Source organism: Macrosteles quadrilineatus, unplaced genomic scaffold, assembly GCF_028750875.1.
Source record: "Macrosteles quadrilineatus isolate MER2022 unplaced genomic scaffold, UCM_ALF_1.0 Scaffold_4__1_contigs__length_99947679, whole genome shotgun sequence".
Taxonomy (NCBI): Eukaryota; Metazoa; Arthropoda; class Insecta; order Hemiptera; family Cicadellidae; genus Macrosteles; species Macrosteles quadrilineatus.
In genome coordinates this window covers 6,472,806-6,487,240 of record NW_026542597.1, presented here as the reverse complement: position 1 = coordinate 6,487,240, position 14,435 = coordinate 6,472,806, and the positions used below count along the sequence as shown (strand labels likewise).

The 14,435-nt window shown below is 35.4% G+C and overlaps 1 protein-coding gene across 1 annotated transcript; it reads left to right on the top strand.

Annotated features, from left to right (window-relative positions):
* Positions 1-4,942: 4,942 nt before the first annotated feature.
* On the top strand, positions 4,943-13,937 carry LOC128991725 (acid-sensing ion channel 1B-like). The gene is made up of 6 exons (XM_054414849.1): positions 4,943-5,021; positions 5,757-6,017; positions 9,087-9,155; positions 9,448-9,619; positions 11,500-11,591; positions 13,801-13,937. Exons 1-6 carry the CDS (start codon positions 4,943-4,945, stop codon positions 13,923-13,925), a joined length of 798 nt encoding a protein of 265 aa, XP_054270824.1. The 3' UTR covers positions 13,926-13,937.
* The last annotated feature ends 498 nt before the right edge of the window (positions 13,938-14,435 follow it).

The window sequence follows — 14,435 nt, the reverse complement described above, 5'->3', positions numbered from 1 at the left end:
AGCATGTTGCAATTAAGAAAGTGCTGTACTCTACTACCATCTTGAAATGACAATTAAATTGGAAACGTTGTTGGGGAACCAGAGGGCGGAAATCTTTACCCAGACCAGAAGCAGGCCAAGCCAGCTTTGATTACTTATTTTTAACTATTAAAAAGAACTATAGCTAACCTTCCTAACTAAACTGCTACGGTAATTAGTGTAAAACGGAAATGATGATTAAACAGGTAAATTTCGTTCCCTAACTCGCTACTGAACCAATTTGCACTCATAAGGCGATTCCTGAATGAATTAATACTTAAACCTTCAACGTGGTGATTTTTACATGTCTAGGAATGATTACCTCGTTAAGCGAGGTAATCATTATATTGGAATTTACATTTCTGCGAATGGGGCAAAAGCCTGCCGGCTTCCCCTTAAATAATTAAACTAGCCTGTCATCTTAATCCCAAAACTACTTAATAAATTAACCACTTATCCTGAATTTTGAAGTACATGGAGACATGACAAGGGGGCGATCTGCAGGTTTTCCAACGGTCGGCGGCAAGAGACAAGACGCGAAGACGGAGGAGAGCTCGGTTCCGTAGCTCCTTGACGTTTCTCGAAAAAAGGCAAGCGGCAGACCGAAGGAGGCGCGCCAATCGCAAGGCCAGCGATTTAGTTGTGTGGCACTATATAAAATAGTGGCGCTGAGCGTCACAATTTTTAAAAACCAGAATGATTCTAATTTAAATATCTAGTAAACTGTGAGAATAGAAATTTTCTTTGTAGTTCTTTTAACTGTTTTATGATTTAGAACGTCTAGGCTTCAAGGACTTTTAATATAAAATAAATATTTGGTTATCTTGAAACATTTGAAACACTGTGTTTTTCCAATGAAGAATTGTAACTTAATGTACAACTCGACCTATACTCTCATTTAAGATTTAATGCCGACTCTTTGTGGACTGCTTGGACTTAATTACATGTTTTATGGAGACTGGAACATCTTTAGGTATGTACTTAAGTAAGTTGGTAAGTCTTCTATCATCCGTTATGCAGAAGAGGATAGGATATACCTGAACAGTAGGAAAATGAATTCTGAAAAACTGTAATTGCCTTAAATTAGCAGAAAATACAAATAAAACAGTCTTCAATAACTATTCAATATATTTTACACTTCCACTTACTAAAATGAGCCAAACGACAGTAGACATATTTTTTTTTTTTGTTTTGCCTTAAGATTTCTACAGTCACCTTCTAGTATCTAGGACCATTTCAGGACTAAGAGAACAAAAATTGCATCACTAAAATAAATTAATCACAATTTACTAAAAAATGTCGAGGTATATTTCAAGTTTACATCAAAACTCATCTTCAGCCTCTAGTAACAACATATCAAGTAAATAATATACATAAGTAAATAATATAACAACATATCAAGTAAATAATATTTACTTGATATGTTTTACTAGAGGCTGAAGATGAGTTTTGATGTAAACTTGAAATATACCTCGACATTTTTTAGTAAATTGTGATTAATTTATTTTAGTGATGAGTAACCGACAACCTAAGCATAACATGAATAATGCCATCACGAAGGAAAAAACATACTGGAATGAAAAAATTGCATCCTTGATTTGATAGATACCATTCATCAATGAAAGTTAGGAAACAAATCCAGATAGGCAAAATTTAAGTTGGATTTATTTATTTCATTAAATTATTATCTAAATTACTATTATCACTTACTCTTACTTACTCTTACTCCCAGGGTCATGCATATCTAAGAAGATATTTGGCCGCACCAACAAAGCCTCTCCATCTTGCTCTATCCTCTGCATCCTCCTCAGTTGCTCCTAGTTGCTCCATGTCTTTCTTTACTTGGCTCCACCATTTTTGTTTTGGCCTTCCTCTCGGTCGTCTTCCTTCGGGATTTCTTGGTAAAACTAATTTTAACTTATTTTGCTCCTCTCTTCGTAAAACATGTCCAGCCCATCTAACTCTTCTACACTTAAATTCACACACCACATCTGGATCTCTGTAGAGTTCTCTCAGTTCTCTGTTGTGTCTCTTCCTCCATTCACCACCTTCATAAATTGGTCCATAGATTTTTCTTAAAATCTTATTTTCGAATGTTATTAACTTCTTTTCTTCTTTTTTATTTGGTTTCCATGTTTCAGCTCCATATAATAATACTGGGCTGATTATTGTCTTATAAATTCTAACTTTGGTGTTTTTAGACAGTAACTTAGAGGACATCAGTCTGTTGCAAGCGTAGAAACATCTGTTTGCCAGATTTAGTCTATTTTGAATTTCTATTTCTTCTTTGTTTTCCCTGGATAAGATAACCCCTAAGTACTTAAAATGTTCTACTTTTTCAAATTTATGGTCATCTACCTGCAGTGGGTCTTGGGCTATACCTTGATTTCTTGAAAATTGCATATGGTTTTCCCATCATTTACTTTTAGTCATAATTGTCCTGTTTTGTCCATAAATACTTTTGTTAGTTGGCGTAGGTCCTCTAAAGTTTCTGCAAAAATGACGACATCGTCTGCAAACGCTAATATGTTAATTCTGGAGCCAATTGAAATTCCCTTATCTATTGTTGCCACTTCTTGTAGAGCTTCTTCTATTGCTAGGTTGAAGAGGATTGTGGAGAGCCCATCCCCTTGCCTTACCCCTGCATTTGACTCCCCCATTTACTTTTACTGAACATGTGGAATTTGCTACAGTTGTTCTAGCAAGGTTTATAAGTTTGGTTGGGATTCCAAATTCGTCCATCTTTTTCCACAGTTTCTCTCTATTTATGCTATCATACGCTTTTTGGAAATCAATAAATATTGCAAAAAACTCCCTATTAAACTCCCAGTACTTCGATATGACTTCTTTAAGGATAAATATTTGATTCATTGTGGACCTGCCTTTCATGAAACCAGCCTGATGATCTAGGATTAGTTCATTTGTATATTCTTCGATCCGATTTAATACTATCTTTGATGAAACTTTGTACGGTATGCTAAGGAGTGATATGCCTCTAAAATTACTACATTCTTCTTTCTCTCCTTTCTTGTGAATGGGGACTACTATTGCTTCCCTCCATTCTTCTGGAATTTCTTCTCTCTCCCAGATTATTTTAATCAGTTCCCAAAGCTTTCCTATTACTACTCCCCCTCCCTTCTTCAGTATTTCTGCTGCTATCCCATCTCTGCGCGGGGCTTTATTGCTCTTTAGAGCTTTGACTGCTGCTTCGACTTCTTCTCTGGTTGGTGCCTCAACCTTTGGTTGAACGTGATAGTATACGTCATCATTATCTTCTTCTGGTGCAAAGTCCACACCATCTACATTTAGTAAGTCGCAGAAATATTCTCTCCATCTTTCTATAACCTGTTGGGTTTCTGTAACAACAATGCCTCCTTTGTTTTTCACTCCATAAGGGTTTGGAGTGTAACCTTTTTTGAAAAACCTTACTTTTTTGTAAAAATCTCGTGCATTATTTGCTGTGCTCTTCTTCTGCTTTTTCAATCAGGCTATTTATGTACCTTCTTTTCTTCTGTCTCAATATTCTGTTTGTTTCTCTACTTATTTCATTGTATTGTTGTTTATCTTCTGTGGACTGGCTGCACAACCATGCCCTTTTCTTCTCCTTTCGCTCTATTACCTTTGTTTCACATTCCTCATCAAACCAGGGTTTTTTGTTGGTTCTTTTCTTTTTCCCACACACTTCTTTCACTGTTTTTATTATGCTTTCCTTAAACACACTCCAGTTTTTATTTACATCCTTTTCTACTTGGAGGTTTTGTAAATCTTGGAATCTGTTTTCTAGTTTCAGCTTGAATTCTCTTGTTACCTGTTTGACTTCTAGCTTTTCTGTGTCAATATGTAAATTATATATTTCTTCCTTTCTTTTATGTATTGCGATTCTTTGGGCTACCTTAACTAACATTAAAGAGTGATCTGTTCCGCATTCTGCTCCCCTTATACTTTTTATATCTGTTATGCTGCTTTTGTGACGTTGGTATACTAGGACATGGTCTATTTGATTTCTAGTGGTTCCATTAGGGGATGTCCATGTGTACTTGTGTATATCTTTCCTAGGGAACATAGTACTCGCTATTTTGAAATTTTTGGCAAGGGCAAAACTTGCAAGTCTAGACCCATTATCGTTTGAGTTTACATGAAGGCTCTCTTTCCCTATAGCTGGTTTCCATATGTCCTCTCTGCCTACTTTTGCATTGGCATCACCCAGAACGATTTTCATGTTGGTAACTTTTCCACCTGTTCTTCCAGACGTTCATAGAAACCATCTTTATCATCATCTTCTGCTTCTTCTGTGGGTGCATAGAAGCTGACTAGAGATATATTCTTAAACTTTCCTCTTAACCTAATATTGCACATTCTGTTATCTTTGGCTTCAAAATGTATCACAGACTCAGCAATTTTCTTATTTACAGGAAAACCTACTCCTCCATAATAAATATTATCTTCACAACCACTATAGTAAATAAGGTAATTCTTAGTATTAATCCTTCCTGCTAAGGGCCACCGCGTATCTTGCAACGCTACAACGTCCAAATTATATTTTTCTAACTCCTGCGCTAGAATATCACTAGCTCCAGGTATTGCTAGGCTTTTTATGTTTCATGTACCAAAACGCAATAATTGAGGGCATTTCCGAGTCATTATCCCTTTATTCCGTCCAGTTTCCGAGGCTTTTTGTTGGCGATACGTAACAGATGTGTTTTGCAGGGCGGGTTGTCAGCCCAGCGCCCAACCCCCACCCTGGAGGACCAGGGGTTTAATTTCGGAGTCACCTTCTCCTAGGTTTGTGGCTTCCACTGCAGCTTTAAGATTCAAACCTAACCTCGGTGTTAAATCAGTTTCCTTCTCCTAGCCTTTGGGTACCCAAACCCTATCGCACAAGGCAGTGCGGGCAGTGCTTATATAATGGCGGCACTTCCTCACCATGACACAGCACTATCTTCGGGCTCATGTGGATTTTGTTGAGTGTGATCCCGCCACAGATCACCCTCCCACGCCCTCTGGTGCTGCCATTATTACATTGTATTATAATTACTATTACTGAGCATACAAACATAGACAAATAGAATAAATATAGACTGTCAAAGGAAGCTTCCAGCGCCCACCGCTAGGAGTGCCGTGTAGTTACGGCACACACCGCTGCAGGCAAGGAGCGTAGGAGCTGTATGCTTTCAGCAGGTGCTGCAGCGGTGTCCGCCGTAACTACACTACACTCCTAGCGGTGGACGCCGGAACATATGATAACCGCAGCACTGCTGCCGGTCTATATTCATTCTATTTGTCTATGATACAAATCAGCACTAACATACAAGAATGAAATTTGATTTTTTGTACCCTAACAGCTAACAAGTTTTGGAATGATGATGATGATGATTTTAGTTGAATTGTGACATTGATTAAGTGTACAGTTGAGGAACTTGTCAACTTTTAACCCAGCCATAACTGAAAGAAACTTTATAGTGCCACATAAATAATTTTAGTATTTAAAAAATAGCAAGCAATAGAATTTTGAGAGTAGCACACTCTTTAAACGCCTCATGTCCAACATGTTCTTTCTGTAGTAAATACTGTATTGGCTACAGCAGCTGCTGGTCCACATGACCCAACGTGATGGGGTGTCTACTCCAGTATTATAAAATCAATGGTTTTAAAATTGCACTCTTTTTCCTCTTCCCAAAAATCTAAACTATTCAGCATCTCACTATTCCTCAAGTAACTTCCTTTTTACCAGCTTGCAGTTTTCCCACCTTATGAGAATTTTGAGACGGAAACGATCATCACGATCCCTAAGAACGAACATTCGTACATCAAGCTGAACCCGAGTTTGATTCATGCTGAAGACAGCCTCAGATCAATACTTATTGAAGACAGGGAATGTGTGTTTGAAGACGAGGTTCGACTTGACTATTTCAACTACTACACTCAGCCAATATGCCGCATGGAGTGCTACTTACAACACGCTCTCCCCAGTTGTGGCTGTGTTATATTCTCTGCTCGCCGTGAGTAATATAGTTTCACCATTGTTTTGTCTTAAAATACTGACTAGATCAATCAAGGAATCAATAATATTTTTTCATAATTTATAATTTATCATAAATGATGGTAAGATTAGTAAGTAGTGGTACCGCGAGCCCTACTGTATGTATAGTTTAGGCCGACCATTCTACCAATACATTTCTTTTGCAATTTTAATTTGCTGTAATATGTTGTTTTAGCTATTTCTTTGTTTTATTCCTGTACATATCATAATGTATGTACTTACTTTTATTTAAAGCAAAGTACCCGTCCTTCGTACGGGGTTAGCGTGTAAGTATTAAATGCCTATTGCAGTTATACTCGTGCTTTGCGTTTGCAATAGGGACACGGTTTGAGAAAATTTGGTTCTTTTTAATTTACAGTATGCTATAGTATAGCACAGCACATCTACCATAGTGTACCGATTTTGTTGCAAAAAGCAACAAATCAATACAAGTTAACGCGAAGAACAGTCAGCTGTTTTGAACAATAGATCAGTATAGACCAGAATGCACCACGCACTAAAGGAGTAGAGGGGATAAGGTCTAGTCGGATGGTCATTTGCTTCCAGCAGTATCTGTTCCTTTCCAAATCTCAACGTAACTAGTTCGGTAAAACTTTCGTTTGTGCAAATTAAATTCATCTCGCGGCGTTTGGTCGGACAATCTCAAATTTCCTTAAAGTCGTTCAGCCTATATCCCTAAGGGATATAATTGCCTCGCGATCGGAAATTAGAATTTGTGTTGTTGTCAAAAAGTGCAAAAGTTCGTTACCGGCCAAACGCGGTCCGCCATTTGAAAATTTCTCAAACGTTCACACGAGTTTCAATTGATCGCGTCTTGTAGAATACCGACTAGTTACATTTCCTCATCCTGATCCCTTTGTTTGTGTTATATTTGTGGACGTCCAAACTGTAAGTAATTTGTGTTATTTATTTGTTATATATTTAAATTTCAGTGAGTCGCATACTTTGTAAATTTTCCTGTCTTGTCTTGTTAATTCATGTAGAATAAGCACATGTTCCCCGGTTCGATCCCAATTCGCTGATTTTCATATCCATTCATATTGTAACAATCCTCTTTATTTATTAGACTGTGGTAATACAATAGCATTAAGAATAAATAGATGAAAATGTTTTTATAGGGTAATTCAGAGTTGCTTTGTAATATTTTTATATAGTATTTGAATTTTGCACAGAGTCATTATTAAAGGTACAATTCGTCAAAGAGTGTCACAATCAGTATTTAAATTTGGGGGAATCAATTAATATCAAAGGAGGGATTAGGTAGCTGGTTCGGCTGAATCCGGAAGTGTTATCGGAGGCTGTGCCAGTTTGCATATCGACGAACCGCCAAAGTGCCAAATTAGCCATAAAACAATAAGCGACGTTCCAGTAAATATTATTACGATTAAACGCAATACTGTTTAATCAGTTGACCTTCGAGAATCGACCTTCATATTTACATCGTTGGCCAACGAACAGGACTTGCTTGGCACTGGTCATCTCAAATTAAATTAAAAACCACTCCTCCGTTGACACCTTCGAGATCGGTGTGAAACCGCGCCAAATATTCCCCTTTGATAAATCCATTCAACGTTCTCAAACAAAACAATTCAGTCTGATTGTATCACTCACGGTCATATTTTATATTACATCACACAATCAGAAATTGTCAAACCGAAATCATTGTAAATCTTAAATACTGCTTAATAAATCAAATTGTTACTCACTTTTTAGTTCTCAATAACCTTGGTAATTCAGTATATGCAATAGTATCTAATTGGTAAACAAAAGGTAATTCAGTAAATCATAAGCCACTACAAAAGATTCACCTTTTAAGTGCAACACTAAACACTAGTGTAGTAGTGAGCAAGTAAATTCAGTGTAGAATTAAGACTGGTAAATTGCTCTCATTAAAGGTATTACATTTTTGGAAGAACCATAACAGTACCAAGGGCGTCCCCTAAGGACCTTTGGGGAATATTTATATTTTGCAGGGCCCACACATATTTTTTATAACATCAAGCTTCCACTGCCAAAAGCTCTGTCTGATATTTTTATTTTCTAGAGTTCTTCCAACCTAGGGGCAACCAACATTTGTAAATAATTCATTAAAGAGCATTGCAAGGAGTAAATATATTTAAATACAGTAGAGTCCCGCAAACTCGGCGTAATGTGGACTGGAAGGGTGCCGAGTTTGTGAAATGCCGGGTTATTGGGAACTAGGGTTAAAAAGTAAGAACAATAAAATTTTTAAGCTTTTTAACTGTCTCTTTTATTTATATTTATATTACAAGTTAGTAATAAGTCATCAGATATAGTACAACATATCCTTAGTACGAGCTGCGAATGATTTGACTTTTGCTGGCTTGAGTACATGTTTAACTCGGAATCAAAAATCACTAATTTTCTGAGCCAGGTGATGGCCGAGTTATCCAGACTGCCGGGTTATCGAGTGCCGAGTTAGCGGGACTCGACTGTACAATATTTAAATATATAAAAGTAGTAGAAAGGGGAAACCCTTTTCCTTTTTTCTTTTTTTTCTTTACAATAGCCATTATGTTCTAGCACTTCACCTAAACAATAAATATAAGTTAGATTCTCATTTTTCACAGCTTTTTTATGCTAGTTGGTTCAAATTAGATGTTGTCATTTATGCAAAAAAAATAATAGTGCTTGTACCCTGTTGGTAAACCTTAACTTAACGTAACTTTTTAATGCTACTTACTATCACAGAACCAACTTGTGAAGTTGAAACAGCTGACAAAATTCTGCTATTTCTTTTAAATGAATACTTATAAGGTTAACATGGGATTTTAAATATGAGCTCAAAAGGATTTTTAAGATAAGAATGTGTACATATGTTAATCGGGAATGTGAGCTATCATCACACCAAATTTCAGCCCAACCCAACCAGTGTTTTTCGCTTTTACTTGTCACAAACATCCATACATCCAAACTTTCTCACTTATAGTAGGATTCAAGCAAAATCTTGGATTATTATTTGTGAGAAATAATATAAAATAAGACAATAATAATTTTTTTATTCCAGGAATACTTGGAACATTTAATCACCCCTACTGCAATGAGTCCCAATATGGTTGTCTGTCAAAAGAGCTAAGTAAGTATACATAAATGTATTACAAAATTACTTAAGTAGGATTTTAAAATACTTATTTATTTAATTATATTCACAATTCACATGTTTTACAACTAAAGTGTATTACTGTACATCATAATCAATTGTTGCATTTTTAAATTTATTCATTAAAAAAAACACAATAAAATCTGAGACAGTAGCCGACACTGCAACAGAAAACCACTTGTAACTTTGATATGAAACCATTTTATTCACTTAAGTATTAAGATATAATTTTTAAATCTCACTGTCAACCAATTTATTCTATTTTCAGGTAACTTACTCATCACACCACTGGTCAAACCCAAACAGGTAGGTGGTTATGACAAGTGTGCGTGTGTACCAGCTTGTTCTTCTTTAAGATACGACTTACAAACAAGCTATCAACAGATCATCACCCCAACTACACTACCTCTGTGGGCAGACGACTACAATGAAAGCGCAGAGTAAGTATTTTCATTATATTGAATTTTAGCCTCCTGATCGCATTTAAGTAGGCTACTATAAATTGGTGTAAATTACCTACAATTATGCAATCCCAGTCAAGATGTCTTGTCGCTTCATATAAAGGTCGTTATTTGATAATAAATAAAAAATCATTGATAATAAAGACACGCACATTCACACATTTAAACCTGAACAGTGATCATTTACCTTAAATAATATGGGCGTTGAGGGCCGACACCGTCGCCTGCTTGATCGCCCAAGCTCATTCCTCTCGACTTCTTCCTTTGGTTCACAATGAAACAATTTGTAGTACACCTGAAGAGAGTAAGATGGACTTAGTAGCTCGAGTGGTTGAGGCAGCCACGATAATAAAAGAAGATGACCAAGGCTTTGGACAAGTTCTTAGATCCATGATTGATCGGTTTGTATTATGCAACCGGGTTGACAGTCGTCATTTTGAACAGTTTGTTGTAAGTAAAGGAGTCCTAAGCGTTGAAGGAAATGTTTTAGTAAAATCCAGTCAGGCAAATTAAGGAAATTTGCTTAGTATGCAGGTTAGATGTGGCAAAAGTATTTTTTATCAAACTTGTTGTGATTCTATTCGTTCAAAAACACAAAACACAACACATCACAATCTTGAGTTGTATTTTGTTGGTTTATGAACATATTTTGATCATCAAATACCATATTATATTAACACTTTTTTACCCTTCTGTTGTAGCAAAGATAAGTACTCGTTAAACAAATACCTAATGCTATTTAAATTTGGGAATAAATGTGATATTTCTAAGGAGACATTTTAGTGTAAATCCAATCAGGAAAATGGAAATTCACTTAGTCTGCAGGTTTTCTGCAGGGGTATTAATAGGTAATCTCTGGTGATTTTTATTATACAGGGTGACAATTAAGTCTTAGGACGACTTTATAACTTTTAAACGACAAACGATATCACAACCACATTTGGTATAGCCTACCGTTACTGGAAATTGTAAGCTACTTTTCTGTGTAAATGGTGGTCGGATATCACCTTTGGGGGACGGCCCGTCGGGGGTCAGAAGAAAATCTTTAATGACAGCCTATGTTGAGTTGTACATCATTTTAAAGGTCTACTTCAACTGAAAACAATGCCGCAAACCGCACTTCAAAAGGTTGATCCTGCGCAAAATGGCAGATGTTCAAAGATTTTGAAAATTAGCCAATTTCTTTAAATTAAAACACTTTTTTAAATCTTTAAACAACTGTCATTTTTTAACGGATGGTCCTTTTGAAGTACGGTTTGCGGCATTTTTCTTTGCTTAAAATTCCCTTTAAAATGATCCCCATAACTTCACATTCAGTGATCCAAATAACTCTTCAGGGCGACGGCCCACAAGGAGTCGGAAGTAAATCTTGAATGGAAGCATAGGTCGATATGCACATCAAATTAAAGGTATTTATTTGTAGAATACAATGCCGCAAACCGTACTTCAAAAGGACCACCCGTTAAAATATGACAGTTGTTTAAAGATTTAAAAAAGTGTTTTAATTTAAAGAAATTGGCTAATTTTGAAAATCTTTGAACATCTGCCATTTTGCGCAGGATCAGCCTTTTGAAGTGCGGTTTGCGGCATTGTTTTCAGTTGAAGTAGACCTTTAAAATGATGTACAACTCAACATAGGCTGTCATTAAAGATTTTCTTCTGACCCCCGACGGGCCGTCCCCCAAAGGTGATATCCGACCACCATGTACACAGAAAAGTAGTTTACAATTTCCAGTAACGGTATACCAAATTTGGTTGTGATATCGTTTGTCGTTTAAAAGTTATAAAGTCGTCCTAAGACTTAATTGTCACCCTGTATATTACTTTGTCCATTTTAAATTCTGGTTTTAATTTTTCAGAGAAGATTTTGCACGGGTGTCAGTATTCTTTCACGAACAACAATTCAGTACCATCGATCGTAAAAGGACATCTACCCTTGGAAATTTCCTTGGTCAGTATACAATGGTAGCCCTACAAGTTGCATTTTTTTATGTAAAACTATTTTTTTTATTTTAACATTTATTTTGTAAACAATGCAGCCATAATGTCATTTTCTTGAAATGTAAATTTAAATAATTTTTAAAGTTTATTATTTTGTGATTATGATGAAATGGATATAACAATATATTGAACATTAAGGTGTATTTTGTTGTAATGAACTCATCACTGCAACAACTTTTAGAGAATACTAGGTGAAACCCGTCGAAATCGACGGTTACTTTCAAGGCTTACATTAATTCATCTAACTTCGATAAATTAGGTGTCATATATATTTTGAGCATTTAGCATTGTTTAAAGAGTAATAAGTGTAAAAACAATAATAATATTAATTGCGTTAGTTGTTAAATTTGGTTGATCATTCAAATGCTTAAAATATTCCCCATACCGTACGTCATCATGTTGAAAGGAAAATTTCCTCCATGGTACGTTATTGGAGTTATTATTAGTATGTTATATGGTATCTCTTCCTTTGGAAGAACCTTTAAATAGTATTAAAATCGTATTGGTGGATCTTTTCTAGTTAAACACTTCCGTGATTTCATTAGTGTAATATGATTTTATTTCAAAAGGAAATATTTTTTGGAAAGAAATAATTCTAACTTTAAAGGGAGGTATATCCGTTACAGTGTAAGACTGATTTTTCCTTCGTCACGTCACGTCAGTCCATATCGTACTTCTGTGTCAATGAATGAACCCTCTAACATAGTTTTGAGAAATTCATTGTGGGGTTACTGGTAAAGCTGGAATTCCTTGACATGGGGGATGTCAGTTAGTTGTCTCAGCCTTATCAATAACATAAAGTTGTCAATATAATCTCTCTACGGAATGTTAGGTGTAGTGGAATACTTGAAGTGAAGTTGGCTTTTATTCTTGAACTGTTAAGGGGCCTCCGCTAGTTCATATGGTCTTGGGGCTTCATTGGCAACAAATAATGCAAATGACACAGCAATGGGACATTTCCAAAAAGCAAAAATACTGTAAATTGGCTGTTACGTATATATTGACGTTTACATATTGTTAATCAACGTATCTTATTAAGGATTATGAGATCTAGTTTAAAAGGAATATGAAGTTTCTGTTATGACAGTAAAGCTGCTTAAATAGTATTTTCTCTTTGTACCATATTTTACAACCAAAATGTTGTGTTATTTTCAATAATATTACCAACCCAGTGCGCCAAAGTTCGTAATATAGGCAGGTGCAAATAATTTGTCAAGATGGGTGCCATTTTAGGCAAGGTTTCTATGTATGGATTTTATTAGACACGATAAGAGCATATATTTCTACATAAATATTTGATATGTGTAGAATAATATAATAAAATGTAGGCAAAAGTGGTGAAAAAGGCAGACACCAACCCGTACAATAGATATAAAATAATTCAATAAGAAATAATGTAAGAATTGCTGTGATAAAAAATGTTCCACTGATTTCGTATTGGAACGTTATATTGCAAAACATGACACGATAAAGAAGAAAATCAATTTTAAAATCAGAAAATAACATTGCAAATATGTATTTGGTAGAATCTTTGACTATTAATATAGTAAATGGTAGAATTCAGTAACTCCCAATAAATGTGTGTTGTTTGAAATACAGTTTGCAAATGAACAGCTGTTTCATTAAAAAGTATTATTCACATGGTCAAAATGTAAACAACTCTGTGGAGAGATCTTTAAAGGCTTCTAGGGCAGAGTCCTAAGGGATTTTGCTTAGTTTTTCTTTTGATAACTCATCTACATACCAAGACCTTTCTTTGGACACCTCTACCAAGTTTCTACGCCCAGCCGTTCTCTCAAATTAGTGGGGACAAAGTTGCCAATTAAATATTTAGATTCCCCCATGTTAATCTTATGGGTGAAACTCCAACTTTGATGGACTGTGGGGCAAATCCCGAGGATTTTTATTACAGGAATTGGTGAAAGGGGGCATCTACACAACAAATACTCTATTTTGACACGTCGTTTGTAAAAATCCGTCCATTATTAACGGAGGAGTAGTGTTTTGTAGAAATCGCCTTCACGTATTATATATAAGGATTTTTCATCACAAGACAATGATTTGATTGGTTGGCAGTTGTCACAGGAAAGCTTGTAATTTTCATTTGAAAATAAGTAGCACATATATAAGTTTTTTTTTTAAGTTTAATTATTTTCCAGGAAGTTGCGGTGGACTTCTGGGATTGTTTCTTGGGTTCAGCTTCATGAGTCTGTTTGAAATAATTTATTTTGCCTTAATTCGACCAGTTAATAGATTAATCACCTCCTACATTCAGAACCGTTAAAATGCACTTTTGTTGGCAATAAAAAATATGTGTACTTCAATGTAAGTAAATAGATTATGTAATAACTGAATCTGTTGTTTTCATTCTAAACATTTTCATACCACTTTACTATAATTTGAGTAATGATGTCCAAACCTTATCACATTTTGGGCAACTAAGAACAAATTTGTATAGTGCTTCTTAATGGACGGTTATTAACAGCAGTGTAATCTTTTGTGTTCAGAGCCATTAGAAAATAATCGTCAAATATCGTTACTCGCCTGTTGTTAATTAAGCGTTGCCATCACACTTCTAAAAGAATAAAGCTATGCTTGGAATGTGAAAAAGTTTGTAATATCAGGGTTGAAAATATCAGATTACAAAATTTTGTTGTGAAAAACGCTATGTCAAACATTATGCATGTATTGATGCATTGCAGTCAACAATTTTGACTGTTAGTTGACTTTTCTGTGAACCAATTAACCTTTTAATCGATGATGTTTAATATTCTTTACAATTGCTAAGAAGTAC

What these genes read in the sequence shown, in the direction of transcription:
- LOC128991725 (XM_054414849.1), top strand. Translation starts at nt 4,943, where the DNA reads ATGACACAGCACTATCTTCGGGCTCATGTGGATTTTGTTGAGTGTGAT. An exon ending in TGTTATATTCTCTGCTCGCC is followed by an intron (nt 6,018 to 9,086) that starts GTGAGTAATATA and finishes TTTTTATTCCAG; the next exon opens with GAATACTTGGAACATTTAAT. An exon ending in TTGTCTGTCAAAAGAGCTAA is followed by an intron (nt 9,156 to 9,447) that starts GTAAGTATACAT and finishes TTCTATTTTCAG; the next exon opens with GTAACTTACTCATCACACCA.